This window comes from Artibeus jamaicensis, unplaced genomic scaffold (genome assembly GCF_021234435.1).
Source record: "Artibeus jamaicensis isolate MK-2021 breed Jamaican fruit bat unplaced genomic scaffold, CSHL_Jam_final contig_252, whole genome shotgun sequence".
In the NCBI taxonomy this organism is placed as follows: Eukaryota; Metazoa; Chordata; class Mammalia; order Chiroptera; family Phyllostomidae; genus Artibeus; species Artibeus jamaicensis.
Genome location: NW_026521538.1, coordinates 1,124,348 through 1,140,226, shown reverse-complemented (window position 1 = coordinate 1,140,226; position 15,879 = coordinate 1,124,348). Strand labels below are relative to the sequence as shown.

Here is a 15,879-nt window from a genome sequence, read left to right as displayed (position 1 = left end):
GGAGAGTAAGTATAAAAAGAGTAACTTTAGCCCTGTCCAAGTGACTCAATTGGTGGAAACATCATCCTGCACAATAAAAATGTGTAAATTCAATTCCTGGTCAGGGCACATACCGAGGTTGCAGGTTTGATCCTCAGTCAGGGTATGTATGGGAGGCAACCAATTGAATGTTTCTCTCTCATATCAATGTCTCTCTCTCTCTCTCACCCTTCCTTTCTTTCCAAAATCAATAAACATATCCTCAGGTGAGGAATAAAAAAAGTGAAAAGGAATAGCTTTAACCATAGCATAGGCCTTGCTCCAGATATTCATTTACATGGATGAAAACATTTTTACTTCTTTAGAAAATGCATTAGGAAGTGGCCAGTGTGGGGCATCTTCACTGCCACGCCTCCTCTGTGCCAGTGGCAGACATGGCTAATTCATCATGGCCAATTCATCATGGTTCTCTTCCCTGTGGGTCCAAGAAGTGCTCACAGAAACATCACCAACTGAGTGGGGTTGGCATGTGAGTCAAAATCTATTTGGAGCTATAAAACTTAAATAGGCTTGCAGGTATGGCCTGTTGCTCATGCGGGGGCTTCTCTTGGGGTGGAACCAGCTTTTAGAGCTGAGTTGCAAGTCGTACCCATCTGTGTGTGGCGCTCTCCTAGGTGCTGATTGACCCGTGGCTTCTCAGGTCCTGTGATGTTTCTGGCGTGCACTCCTGGACCTGAGTTCAGACTTCCAGTGGTTTGAGTAGGAAAGCCTTGGCTGGGACAGATGGGCGATGGGTTATGGGTGTTGCCAGCATGGTGTGGGGCGCGGATGGTAAAAGGTCCCAGCTCATTTGTCACTCCTATCCATTTGTGCTGGCCTTCTATGGCACCGTGTTGAGAAGGGTTTGAAGGCTGTGTCCAAGTTCAGTGGACAGGAAGACCATGACCCATTAGGGGCATCTGCCCTGGGGGGGGGCAGGAGCAAGGGGGCATGTGGTTTTTTTCACATTTACCATCCCTGCTGTAGGGAAAGGACACTGGTTTTAGAGTGAGCAGACATGGCTTCTTGGTGCCATGTTTTGAGCAAGTCATTCAACTTGGATTTCAGTTTCCTTATATCAAAAATAAGGACAGTGCTTTGATGGCCTTTAAACTCTCTCCATCTTAGAAATTCCATGATTCAAATTAGTTTCTTTAAGTCTTCAAGGTAAAACTTTTTTGTATGCAACAAATCTGTTTGCTCCAGTTAAAATTTTCCAACTCTGGCCTGCAACATGCTTGAGTAACGAAGCTCTCTGTCCCCTGCGAAGGCCACTTCCCAGGCTGGAGCAGCTGGAGACCTTGGAGACAGGAGGCCTCCCATACTAAACAGATCCTACTCTTTAATCTCAACCAAAAGATCCAGGAGGCACGATTCACATCTCGCCCCTTTCCTCTCCTCTCTCCTCCACCGGCCTGAACCTCTCCCCTCCTGCTCTGCAAATGTGCCTGAATGCAGAGTTCTGAAATTTAGGTTCATGGTTTCAAAGTTCATGGTCCTGAGAATAAACAAAAAAACTATTGTGGTTGCATAGAGCCGTGGACCCCATTAACAGCGCCCCATGAATATTTATAGCGTGAAACTACAAAAGAACATAGAGGCCATATTGTATTTCCTAGAACTTTCTTTCCATGGGGTCCTTTCTCTGTGGGTCACTTTAATGTAAGCTTTGCTTATTTAGTTGCACACTTTAAGCCGATTAACTTTTTGCTAAAAAAAAATCCCCCCTGTTTGTTTGTACATATACCCCCTTGACAAAGATTCACAGAATACTGCTTTAAATCCCTCTGCTGGAAACTTGAGGTGAACGATATGTGTCTCTGGGTAGGATCTCCCTGCAACTCACCCCACCTCTGGCCCCTGCGCCCCACCTCTGCCTGTTTCCTGAGAGGAATTCCAATGGTTCGAACATTCCATATTTAGTTCCTCCAATAATCTCAGCCTTTCTCTAGGTGACCTTTCATGGAACATTAGCGAGTTATTGGGGTGGACAAATAGCAGGCCCTGGGTGAATACACTACACTCTGCGAACAGAAATTGTTGGGAAATCAAAGGTTGGATGGAGCTGGAGAGCCCTCGGAGACCATGGACTCCCCTGGTCTCTACACTTCAGTGTCTATGAGTCTGCCTGAGCGGGGGGCTGGGCGCGAATGGAACATGTGTATTTCTGGGCCCCTTCCACAGAGATTCTGATTTCATGAATCTGGGCTGGGGCCTGGGGATCTTCATCTCAGCACATCTCAGCACTCTCAGATGTGTGTCTCTGAGACACATCTGACACAGGTGGTGTGTGGACCACGCGTGTGCTGGTTCACCCATGGACTGGTTGAAGAAAAGGCCACCAGAGGGAAAAGTTACTTGCCCGGTGACACACACAGCATCCAGGCTCCCTCCTCCCCAGTATAGACTGTGCCTGTGGTTCCACACTGCTTTCATTGGGGCCTTTCATGTTCCAGAAGTGGCTCTTCCGTGGAACATTTGTGACTAGGTCCATCAGTGGGCAGCTGATTGAAAAAGAAAGCACCTGCAAGCCCAAGCTGCGGGTGTTGAAATGGAAATCAGGGAGCGGCCCGATGAATGGAGGTGAGATGCAGTGAGGTGAGCGCCCGCTGGAGGTCACTTCCATGGGATAAATCCAGGTCACCGTTGGCTGTGGGGTGAGCCCTGGGGTGTTGCAGGGGCTGTGGCCAGGAAGGATTGGGAAGGCCAGAGGGTATCCTGGAGCTGTGTCAGCCTCCATCTCTGGGTGCCAGGAGACCGAGTCTTGGACAGGGTGGGTTTGGTAACAAAGCAACAGAGTCAAATGGGGTCTCCCTCTGACTGGCTGGGCTTCTTCCTGGCTTACGGGCTGTCCAACTCTGCAGGCCCCAAGCCAGGGGCCACTTACCCCAAGATCCCCTCAGTGTATCTGGTGGGGAGAGAGGTGTGAAGGGCCCTCCTGGCCAGCACCTCCTGCATTCTTCCCTCTACAAGCACCTCTGCTGGGCTGTCCAGGCTTTGTCAGACCAGTAGCTCATCTGGTAACAGGCTCTCACCACTGACCATGAGATCAGCCCCCACCTTGAATCCCAAGTCTGGAAACTGGGTCCAGTGTAAGGCAGTGGGCCAAACTCCAAGTTCAGATCCCACAGGTCTGCGTTCCAACCCTGCCCGCTTCTCACTGGTTGTAAACTCAGACTAGTTGTTCATTGCCCTAAGCCTGGCTTTCCCCCATGGAATGGGGCTAATGGTGTTTGCCCTCCCTTCCCCGAGGACGTCAGCAAGGAACATTCATTCATTTACACGTCCGTTTATGGAAGTGCTCTGAAGTTCCCAGCACTCCTTGTGACCAATTCCACCCTGGGTTCCTTAATGGTCTCAGAATTCTGTTCTCTGTGTCTGGGCCTTTCATTTGCTCCTGCTCAGCCTCTCGGTTCCTGTGGCCTCATGTCCTGCTTTGCTCTCGCTCTCATCAGTACTCCACATGGCTGACTCCCCACTTGAGCCAGGCCCCCCTCACTGGGCCCCTTCTCCTCCTGCCCAGTCAGTGCCTTGCCGTTTCTCCCCTCACGACCTTTGCACATGCCTGTTTCCTTGGCCAGGATGCCCCCTTCTCTTGTTATCCACTTGCCAAACTTCTGCTTATACGCCATCCTCTTCCTCAAGTGGCACCCCACCATGAAGCTTGTTCTATCCACCCCTGAGGCTGAGTTAGTTCTCCCCAATCCTCCTCACCATGCTTCTGTCCCTTCCTATAAAGCGTGGGTCACTTGGAGTCACTGGATTGGGGAGCCGTTCCAAAATAAAGGGGGGATGTATTAGAAGGGCGTGAGCTCCCTGTCCCTGGAGGTGTGTGAAAAGAGGCCACTCAGGCATCAGGCAACGAGCTGGATGTGATGACCAGAGGGCCCCTTCTAGGCCTAGGAGTCCGTAACACCTGGAAGATGACCGAGGAGTGCGGCGGTCCCCCAAGGTGTTCCTCGGGACAGGAGAGGCCGTGAAGAGAGGTCCCAGAGCAGCCACGTTGCACATTCTCCATCTTCCCTTGGCAGGTTGTGATGTTAGGGCTGTCAGAGCTCTGAGAAATCCTTCACTAAAGCAAAGGTTGAACACAGCATTTCTCATTAACTTCTCAGAACGTGGTCCTTGGGGAAGAGTGGGGGGGGCCTAATTTGGGAATCAGGGAGGCCTCTGATGACTTAAAACACCTGTGAAACCTCTTGTTGCCTGCGTGACCTTGACCAGCTTCTACCTCCTCTCTGTGCCTCTGGGTTAATGGGAAGAAGGCCTTTGGCCTGCTCCCCAGAACAGAGTGCTGTATGCTTCTGCGCTGGAGGAAAGGTAGGGTGAGCTGCTGTGGGAATCCTGCGACGGGGGCTGCAGTGCTGGGCCTTTCCCCGCAAGGCTGGGTCATGGTCATCTTCTGCAGCCTTGAGGGCCAGCCATGTAGACACAGAATCAGATGGGAACGTAACAGACCTTTGGAAACTGTGAGGTACTCTACCGATGTTTATCTTGTTCTTCAGCAGTGTGCTGAAGCCGCCTCTGACCTGACTGTGAGAGCTCATTGGACGAACTGCCTCCCAACTCCTTGTCCCGTGACCTTGAAATCAGCCACGGTGGGAGTGTTTCCACCAGGGAAATCCACGAATTAAGGCACTCCCCTCTCCTGGCCCATTTTCTTTCTTTCTTTTTTTTTAATTGTTGTTCAATTACAGTTGTCCCCATTTCCCCCCCATCATTCTCCCCTGACCAACTAACTCACCTCCACCTCCCACATTCAACCCCCCCATTGTCTTCGTCCAATTGTTAAAGATCAGCATATCGCCGAATATGTATTATTAGAAAATGGTTCTTTAAAATGAGTTCCTTTTGCATTTTCAAATAATTTTTATTTTTCAAATTTATTATATAATAGCTTTAACGTTGGCCTCCTTTAAAGATTTTTATTTATGACGTCTGAAGAGCATTTTTCCCATTGTATTTCATAATCCATTCCTGAAATATTTACTAGCCAGAGCTTCATAGCAAAACACTACCACCTGGTCACAACTCCACTAATCTCAGGTTGGAGTTCCGGTGGAGGCGGCCAAGGCTGGGTACATGGTGTTTTCACTGAGGTGCATTTTAGACGCCTCCTATGGCTTATCCATTCAAGGCCTACATTTCCGTGAAGAACTACCCTGCTCACGGCCATAATGGGCATAAAAGAGGGACAGGGCAGCCCATGAACCCAGGATCACGGTTGACAGAGGCAAAGGGTCTGGTGCCTCGAGTCAGTGCTTCTCCAAAGTGTGTACACAGTCTCCCTGGGGTCGGGAGCACCCGCAGCTTCTGATTCAGCGGGTCAGGGGTGGCCCCTGTGATTGGCGTTTGTGTTAAGCTCTGAGAGGACGCTGGTGCTGCTCATCTGTAGATTACACTTCGAGCAGCCAGGGGTTGGTGGGTGGAAGAAGAAACTCACTCAGGTGGCGGCAATTGCAGGAGCTTTCTCTTTGGAGGCTGCCCTGAGCCATGTTTTGCCCTTGGTAAGAATTCAACTGCTGTGTGTTTTGAATGTATAGACTTAGCTCACTCGAGTCTAGATATTATTCAGCCAATTTGTTGGTTTAACTTTTAACGTTTTTATATTGTTTATGTATTTGAAATTTATTTTAGTGTGTAGTGTGAGTCCTGTTTTGAGGTGCTCTCTTGATGCCCCTTGTGGGTGGTCTCAAGGCGGGGCAGGGGGTTGGTCCCTAGATTCAAGTTAAAAACTTTCTGATTCTTTACTTCTGTCCAACATGCCCCTGGGCTGCGACTTGATCTACTTTTGCATTTCTTCCGCTTTTAAAGTTTTAAATGCCTCGCCACTAGCTCCATGGACATTTAAATATGAAGAAAGCCCGGATTGCTTTCATTTTGTGGCTATGGCCACAATTCATGTCGGTATGAATGGCACCTGACTCCTAGAGAGCTCTCATACTTTCGTCTGCCGATGTGATCACGATGACCAAAGACAATCTACTGGTGACCTCCGCTCCACATTTACTGTTCGGAGCAAGTTAGTAAACTCTGTGGCTCTCAGTTGATGGGAATAAAGATACTTACCTGCTTGGCTTCTGTGAGAACTACAGAAGATAATGTGTGTGAGGTCCTACTCAATCCCTGGACTTAATACAAACCTAAAGAACATTTGCTGTTATTATTATTATTGTTATTACCAGTCTGCAGTCGAATAATAGCCATCCATCCATTCAGTCAGTTATTCATTCATTGGTTCAGCCATTCACTTGACAAATGTTTTTTGAGCTACTCTCTGAGAACAAGGGTGGAGGAGGGCAGGCACAAGGATGAACAAGACTTCCCTCTGCCCTCGAGGGTTCACGTTGCCTTTTCCCAGTGGGGTGAGGGAGATGGACACATAAACGGGTGATGCCAGCAACTGGGGTCAGAGATGTCGCTCAGGTTTGGGCAAAGGACCTGGGGCGCCTGGAGCAAAAAGGCCTCACAAAGCACTGGCACACCCCTACCACCAAGCAGCCCAGATTGGGGCCATGATTTAACTAAGCACCAAAGGCAACATTGTTTTGGAGAAAAAAATCCCGTACTCAGTATCATCTGGTGTGACCAGAAAGCCGCCCGAAGGGTCTGAACACTGACTCGTTGCAGTAACTGTGGGAAGATACTGTTGTTTGTTCCCACTCTCACCCTCTCGACGAGATGCCTGCGTCCTGGGCACCACAGTGGGTGGTGGCGCTCCTACAGGCTTCCTGTTCGCCTCTGGGTCCGTACTTCTCAAAACGAGGCTCAGGAAAGGTCTGGTTCCGATTCAGTAGAGGTGCTTGTTTGAAACATCAGTTCCCCACCTCGGCTGCAGGCCCACTGAGTGGCAGGGGTGGGGGTGGGGGATTGGGTTCGAACACTAACGTTTGGGGACTGCTGCTGTGATCTCACAAACACCGTGGTATTAACCAGTTAAAATCACAGGAATGTGAAACGTTACCTGCTTACTGCCCACATAGGAAAGAAAATATAGCTTCTTTATTTTCTTGAGCTAAATTGAATTTCCTCTACTAAGCACTCGAAGAACATTTACTATTATTATTGTTTGCCTTTCTGGAGCTCAGGAACATCCAGCCACTCACCCAACACGGGCCCCATACAGGGAGGAAGAAGAGGTCGCGAGTAGACTCATCCAGGGACAAAATTTCAGCGTCTTCCTATTTAAATGATGTATTTTGGGTAATTCCTAATCTGGAGTAAACTTGCAAGGATTTCCCAAGTTTCCCCCACTCCCTGCACTTTCCTGGGACAGAGGCTGAGTATGATGGGTGTGTTGGGGTTGGGAGGGCGCAGAGAGTGGCACAGGAGCTTATGTGACCTCTTGGCAGCCAGGAGAGGGGACTGTCATCTGAGTCCATCCTGGCCCATACTGGGGAGTGGTGGGTCTGTCTGGTCCTTGGGGTTGCTGGCCCTAGAGGCCCCCTCCAAGGAGCATCTGGTCATCGCTGGTGTCCCAGTACACAGTGCGGGCACCTGCTGGTGAACCCATGCCCTTGAGCATTTGGCTGTGGGTGTAAGTCCTGTTCCGTGGCCTTTTCACCCTGACCTCAGGGCTCTGCTGGTCCTCTGGTCCCCTCTGCATCTCTGCATCCTTCCTCAGCATGTGGGGGCACCTGGAGCCCCAGGTCGCCAGGTGTGAGAGCACTCCTGGGCCCACATCTCTGGACATTGCCCTCTACCCTCACTGTCTGCTTGCCCCTGTGTGTGGCGGTTGAGGCAGCTTCTCCCAGACATGCTGCCTCACTGGGCTCTGCCTTGCGGAGCTGGCTCAGACCCCGGTGTGCTCAGTCTCCCTCACGCCACACCCCCCATCCCCTCTCCTGTCCTCTGACAGGGGCTTCCTTCCCCTTCCCCTTCTGTCTGATGAGGACCCCCCAGGTCATATCCATTTACCCTCCTTCATTCTCTCAGGCCATAATGCCAGGTGATTGAAAACTCACCAGTTTAATGTTTTCAGATATTCCATTATTTCCAAAGCAAGAAGACATGGTTAGTGGGCAGGTGGTTGGGAAGTAATTTGACCTTGCTTTGGACATTGAACTTACATAAGTAGAATTTGGAGCTCATTCTCCTTTCATTAATTTATCAGTAAGTATCCGCTGAGCATGTTCTAGATGCCAGGCACTGTCCTGGGCCCTAAGTAGCTAGAGTGAACAAAGGAGACAAAAATCTTTGTCCTCATCAATAGGCCTTCTGGTGGTGTCTGGGGTCCTCATTCTATGGTGGCTTCCCTGCCAGGGCAGCCATTCAACCTGATTTTTGTGCACAATTTTGTGCACGTTTTCACTCTTGTTTTGAGAGTGGCGTGGTGACTGTCTCCCCAGAGTTCAGAGCTGATGGCCTGCCCTCATTTCCTGACATGACCTCAGTGTGTTGGACAGAGTGACCGCCCCGCAGGGCCATGCACACCCCTTTCTGGGGGGGGTGTAAATAACCCATAAAGAAGGGCCGAGAAGCTCTGGCGGGTCTCAGATTGAGCCCTGGCATGGGGAGACCCAGGGCAGAGGACAGTCCTGGTGGCCTCCAGCACTTCCCGAGGCATTTACTCAACAAACATTTCCGATCCGCTTCCCTTTGCCACACTGTGGGGTTAGGAGAGCAATAGGCCAGGTAGATGCAGTCCATGCCTTTCTAAAGTGCAAAGATAGAAGTTAACCTTGAGTATTAGTTATCTTCCACTGTGATGATACTGCGGGACTGTCGAGTTGAATGGCTGTATTTTTAGAGTCTCAGGTCTCAGGACAGCTCAGGTGTGACAGAAGCTCCTGTGGCCCCTCGGAAATCTCCGGAACGATGGCACCCTCTGGGTCATTCAGGAGGGACCAGAAAAGAACTGTCTTTGAAAAGACAGGAGACACAGGTTTTCTCTGGCTGAGAGGGAGCTGTTTCAGAAATGGGTTTTTTCCATAACTCCATGGACGCAGCCTTCGAACCCCTGTAGTTCAGGCAAAGCCCGCCCTCTCAGGGTGTGAGCCTAGCCAGAGGCTCTGGTGGCATCTCTGCCATTGCTCAGGTCGCAGGCAGAGCCCTTCCTGTGTGCTCAGCTCAACAAAGGCTTCTTCCTTCCTGCCTTCCTTCTGCAGGCTGCCATTTACTGTGCTTTCTTCCCAGAGGAGGTGCCACAAAGCCACAGTAGGTATGAGTGGACATGAACTTGTGGCCTCTGGGGAATCGCGGGGTGACACCACCTGGGCGTGTCACTCCAAGCAGCCTCCCAAGCTTTCTCGAATTCCCCGACAGTGCATTGGTTGAGATCCTGGAAGGGCTCTGTTAGGAAGAGCACACTGTGACAGGGTTCTGGGGTGCTGGCTCCCCACCATTGCCTCGGGCTCCTTTAGAATGTCAAAAGCCAGTTTCTGTCCCCTTTAGTTCAGTTTTCTCCCCTGGCTCCTGGGTGCGTGTGCAAGACTCTGCTCTGGTAGTTCAGACCGGCGCGTGAGCAGAATCATCCTGGATTCTTGGCCTTGCCACACACTTCTAAGTGGTGTGGAACACATCACTCAGCCTTCCTACACAGTATACTGATATCTATGGAACGGGGCACAGGTAGGACTCTGGATGACTTCCTGATTCTGGACCTCCGTCCTGGGGTGCCTGTCCCCCTGGTTGAAGCCTGTGGCCCTGATGCTGAGGAGTTTCCAGGGCCCAGGGCAGTGCTGAGGAATCATTGTATGGGAGGCGTTTTCTCTAGGTAACGGCAGTCAGCCTTCTTGGTCTGTGTCCTTGAGGACCTCCCTTTGGGATCCTGAGACAAGATCAGTGGGACACAAGGGCAAAGTGTGGGAGTCCCCAGGACCACAGCATAGCAGACCAGGTTGGATGTGGGCGGGAGGGGGGCCTCTCTGGGTCCTGAGATAGGACGGAGACCGGTGGCAGGCCATGTGGTCTTCCAGTGAGTGCTCCCAGAGGAGGGCCAGGCCAGCGCCCTCCTCTGGCTGCTGTGGGTAAGGACAGCCTTGTATTGGGCGCTACATAAGTTAGTGACCCCCATGGGGATCTCTTGGCCTCACCCAGCAACACCATTAACGTAGGCCGCCATCAAGGATCTCTATGTCTGGAGGGTGCAGCTCAGCTGAATGGTGCCAGGTGCCAACCTCATGCTGATAAACCCTTATATTATCTCAGTTGATGCTCACAGTAACTTTGTGGGGAAAATATTGTTTATTCCCATTTGAAGGATGAGGGAGGTTAAGAGAGGCACAGAGAGGTTAAGTTCATTGTCAAGGGTACACAGGCACAACTTAAGCCCTGGTCTGTGTAATCCAGTACTTAACCATGAGGCATACCCAGCGTCTCACATGACGACTTTCCTTAGTGTGTATTAAATAGGGTTTCCTATATCAAACGTGTGTGTATAACCAGACCCTGTCCCTGAGGCATTTAGAATCTGGCAGAACTTGGGAAGCTAAGGAAGACAGTTTGGGGGACTGGAAAGAGCCCTGGTTGGGGACTCTGCCTCTGCCACTTGCTGGCTGTGTGACCTGAGCTAGTCATTCTCTTCTCTGAGCCTCAGTTTCTTCATCTGTAAAATGGGAATGATAAATGTAAAAGAAGTGATAAACGTAAAGAAACCCACTATTAATTGTCTAGTGCCGTAGAAAATACCCCCCTGCAGTACCTCCAGCTTTGTGTGATCCTCTTCCCCACCCCGGCCCTTAGTGACCTCGGCAAATTTGTGTGAGGTGAATATATGGGCACCGTTTAGCCCCACCATCTGGTTGACATTGTCTGGTTGAGACTGTTTGTGCTAAAAAAGGCAGAGAAGGGAAAAAGTGTTTCAGGAATGGGAGGGAGAGCTTCCTGGGGGAGGCATGGGTGCTGGTGACAGGAGCCGAGCCGAGCATTGCAGGGCAGGGTCTTCTGGGTGAGGAGGGAGCGGGTGGGGAGCCACAGGGACCAGGAGGAACCCAGTGAAGATTAGAGTGTCGCCGCTATTCACTGAATGCTTCCTACGGGCCAGACTGTCCCAAATGCTTCCCACGCTTGTCTTGTGTAATTCTCGCCAGTTCTGTAAGGCATCTGGTACTTCTGTTTCGAGATGGAAAAACTGAGGCTCAGAGAGATCAAGTGATTTGCCCAAGGTCATGCAGCTATTAAATGGCAACAATGGGATTCGAACTCACGAGGTCTCTGGCTTAAAAAGCACATGCTTGTAGTCAACTTACTCCTCCAGGTGAACAATGCAAAGCTTGTAGGCAGGAAGTGCCTTAAAATAATCAGCGAGGGACTCCTGCCTTTTGAGGTCACGGGGACCCCTGAGTGCTGGGCACCCAGTGACTCAACAGCAAGCCCTGGGGACAGTGCAGGGGGAGTTTCTCAGCAACCCCTTGACCAGGGAAGTGGCTGCTGAAGGGGAGTCCCATGCTGCTTTGCCCTGACCTCGGTCACTCCTGGGTTTCCCCGCTGGTATGTGCAGGAGCACTGGCCACTTACCAAGGGACACAACCACCCAGAGAGTTTCAGGGAAGGAAGTTCCAGATGCTAAAGCTTCTGTATGAAATTCTGGAGTAAAGATAATCTGTGAGCACTGCTGGAGGATGCCCCGGTCCCAGTGGCCTCTCTCCCATGTCACAGAGGAGAGGCTTGCCTGCCACCCATGCTGAATCCCACTGAGTTCGTCACCCCGGGTGTGTCGAAACCCTGTGAACACCAGCGGGAGCCCGAGCAACAGCTGGTTGCAGAGCAGCCTTCTTTGCTGACGAGTCGAGGCGTCTTAGACCGGTGGTTCTGCCGTTTTCTGTCTGTACGAATTTCTGCCACGGGAATGCTGGGTGCACAGTGGCACATTTTGAGTTCAGAGCGATGGAAGTAGGACAAGTTAATGACCGTGATTCTTTTAGTGTAACTGGAATTTCTCTGGACTTCTAAATTTAAGATACATGAGTAAGGCCCAAGATAAACATTTTCCTCACTTTCTTTCAGATTTTAGCACCTGTTATTCAATAAGATAGATATACACATTTTACCAAATCACATAATGAAACATTTATCCCAGTTATAGTCAGTCCTCATCATATAGACTGTTGAGTATTTTCTATTTCTTATGAACAAAATGTCACTTATCATAATGCTCTGGAGGACCATCTATGTTGTAGGAAATGGTGAGATTTCACTGTTTTGGGGTTTTTTTTATGGTCGAATAATATTCCATTGTATATATGTCCCATGGTTTCTTTAGCCATTCACTCACCAATGAACGCTAAGGTTGTTTCCATATCTTGGCTGTTGTAAATTATGCTGCCATGAACATGGGAGTGCATATATTTTTTCAAATTAGGGTTTTTGTGTTTTGGGGATAAATATGCAGAAATATTATTGCTGGATCATATGGTAATTCTACTTTCAGTTTTTCGAGGAACCTCCGTACCATTTTCCACAGTGGCTGCACCAGCCTGCATTCCCACCAGCAGGGTACAAGGGTTTCCTTTTCTCCACGGCTTCGCTGGCAGTTGTTGCTTCCAGTCTTTTTGATAAGTGTCATTCCAGCAGGTGTGAGGCGATTATCTCACTGGGGTTCTGATTTGCTTTTCCCTGATGGTGTCTCTTTCATCCTTTCAAGTACCTATTGGTGTCTCTGTCTTTTTTGGAAAAAAATCTATTCAGATCTCCTGGCTATTTTTTAATCAGATTGCTTGTTTGCTTTTTGCTATTAAGTTGTATGAGTTATTTATATATTTTGGATGTTATCCTCTTATGACATAGATGGTTTGCAAATATTTTTTCTCATTAAGTTGTCTTTTCATTTTGTTGGTGGTTTCCTTTGCTGGGCACAAGCTTTTTAGTTTGATGGAGTCCTGCATGTTTGTTTTCCATCTGGTGTCAGATGGAAAAAATCATTGTCGAGACCAGTGTCGGGGAGCTTACTGCCTATGTTTTCTTCTAGGATTTTTTGGTTTCAGGTATTATGTTCAAATCTTTAATTCATTTTGAGTTAATTTTTGTGTATGGTGTAAGGTTAACAATCCAGTTTCATTCTTTTGCATGTGGCTGTCTGGTTTTCCTAACACCATTTATTGAAGAGACTGTCCTTTTCCCATTTTATATTTTTGGCTCCTTTGTTATAAATTAGTCTCTGGGCTCTCTATTCTGTTCCATTGATGCATATGTCTGTTTTAATGCTAATATTGTACTGTTTTAATTACTGTAACTTTGTAATATAGTTTGAAATCAATGAGTGTGATGTCTCTATGCCCAATTCTTTTTAAAAACCTCTTTCTTGTAGTACCTTGTCAAACCAGCAAGAGTGACTAAGGCATGTAATTAAAATTCTGACTTCCACTCTCCTCGCTTAAAGGCATAAGCTCATTTAGTCCATCATCTACCCTCCAAGTTAATGCAGGTAGTATTGTTGTATTACCAAATACTTTACCACTGCATAATATAGGTCACTTCCTTCTAGCCTTTAGTAACAGTTTCCCTGACAACCACCAGGTGGCCCAAAGACAATGTATTTTTGTTACAGCTGTATACCACTTTTGATAGCCATTTCTGTATTAGTCAGGGTAAAGAGTTTATGCCCCAGTAACAAATAGCCCCAACTCTCAGACACTTATGATAAATAACAGTTTTTGTTTCCCTCATTCATGCTACGTATCTATCCTAATTAGCCATCTCTCTGCTCCATATCATCTCTACTCCAGAACCCAGGGTGGTGGAGTCGTCCCCATCTGGAACATTGCTCACTTTCTGGAGAAGGCCAAAGAGGACGTGGCGAATCAAACGCTGGCTCTTAAAGCTTCTTCCCAAGCTTAGTTAGTCAGAGCAGGAAAGTAGCTCATCCTGACATCAGTGGGGCAGGGAAATATAACCTTCCCCCAGGGAGGGACAGGAAGTATTGTAAACAGTGGTGTCATTTATCACATTATGATTTTTCATTTATATCCTGGAGACTCTGGAAAAGAGAGAAACAGCTGTTTTTATTATGGTGGCTTTGCCCAGAGCTGCCTACAGCTAGAGAAAGACAGGGTGACCTTTCAAAGACAGGGTGACCTTTCAAAATATTTTACAGACCTAGGCCTTTGATCATTATGCTGGTTGGCCCAAGCCCTGTAGCTTTGATGCACGAGAGTTATCTGTCGTTCCTTTTTCTCTGCCAGCCCTATGTCAGGATGACCCAGTGCCTCTGGGGCATTAGTAAGGCCATTTCTTGACCTCCAGCTTAAATCGGTCCATTTTAATTTTTTCTTCCCAGCTGTCTTTTGGGGAGACATAGCCCTAGATGAAGAAGACCTGAAGTTATTTCATATTGACAAGACCCAAGACTGGATCAAGCAGTCGGTGGCAGAAACGGGGCACCAGACAGGTAAGCACTGCATCTTCTTCTCCCTGTCTCCAGACGGAGGGGTCGGGGGCTCCTTCAGGGGTAGACATGCATCTTCTTCTCCCTGTCTCCAGACGGAGGGGTCGGGGGCTCCTTCAGGGGTAGACACGGGCTGCAAGTCATGCGCATTTGACCTGTCGGTCCAGTGCCCACCTGTCTGTGGAAAACCAGAGGCTGTGGAGCTGGAGCCTCCAAGTGCGCTGACCCTTCTAAGAAAATCTCGTTTGCCTGTTTATCTGAGGGTTCAGGTTTGAACTCAGCGTGTTCAGACTGGAGCTCAGCGAGGTTCTCAGGACTCTGGCCTCGGGGTCCAGCACTTCCCACCTGGAGAGGGTTCTGGATGGGATGCATTTAGGGCATGTCTGATGATGATGCTAATAATGATTAGCACTGGCAATATTTGTTTGGGGGTATCCTGCACTTGTGTGGCTGACAACATGGGTGGGCTTTCCGACTTTGATTACTGTCGCCCACTCTCCTTCCTTGCTTCCACCTTGGGGTGAATAGTAATGGGACCAATGCTTCCCCACTTCCCGCCCATTGAGCTCAGACACCCCGCTCCGTGGATTGGCCTTCTCAGAAGCAGCTTGGGGGGCTGAGCTGGGGGGGCTGGGGTGGCTGATGATGGCTTGCTTGTTCCTTGGTGGCTAAAGCTCATGTGTGCCTGATGCTACACAGTCTCTGCTGCCTGAGACCCCCCTCCCACCCTTTTTTCTTTTTCTTGGGGCTTTTTAAAAATTTTTATTTATTTATTTTTCGAGAGAGGGGAAGGGAAGGAGAAAGAGTGGGAGAGAAACATCAATGTGTGGTTGCCTCTTGTGAGTCCCCTGCTGGGAACTGGCCTGCAACCCAAGCATGTGCCCTGACTGGGAATTGATCCTCGATACTCTGGTTCGCAGGCCCGCACCCAATCCACTGAGCTACGCCAGCCAGGGCTTTTCTTGGGGCTTTTAAAAAATTACTGTAGTAAGGACATCGTGTAAGATCTACTCTCTTAACAAATTTTAAGGGTACGAAAAGTATTAGGAGCTGCAGACACAGTGTGGTACAGCACACATCTCCAGGACTTTTTCATCCTGTGTACCTGGTATGAATATACCCTTTTCTGACCGCCTGTCATGGGCCAAGTGCAGTTCTGGATAAAGAGAAGTAAGGTGTGACTTCTGCCTTCAAAGCCACCTTTCATGCCAGGCAGACAGAGGTTAGACCTGTACAAGCTCTCTAACAACTACAAGGTTCAGTTTACCTGTCTGTAAATTGGGGGTGAAACCAACACTCACTCCCCAAGGGGTTGGTAGGGTTGACTCCAAGGGTGGTGGCGCTGGGCACATACACGCTCCCGGGCAGTGGCAAACATTATCACCACACCCAGTCTAGTGGAACGAAGCCAAAATGTAAATAGCTAAGCTGTAATTCCTCCTGGAAAGTGCTGCAATGAACCAAGAGCAGTGGGAAGCGGGGAGAGTGAGTGGAGCAGCCTACCTAGGTGAGCCAAGGCATCATGGGAACGGGCGCTC

At 49.2% G+C, this 15,879-nt stretch overlaps 1 protein-coding gene across 1 annotated transcript in view; it reads left to right on the top strand.

The window, feature by feature from the left end:
* Positions 1-15,879, top strand: part of TLL2 (tolloid like 2) — a 123,695-nt gene that overhangs the window by 13,926 nt on the left and 93,890 nt on the right. The window contains exon 2 of the mRNA XM_037138915.2: positions 14,234-14,344. Coding sequence (XP_036994810.2) covers positions 14,234-14,344 — 111 coding nt within the window. The remainder of the gene's footprint in view (positions 1-14,233; positions 14,345-15,879) is intronic.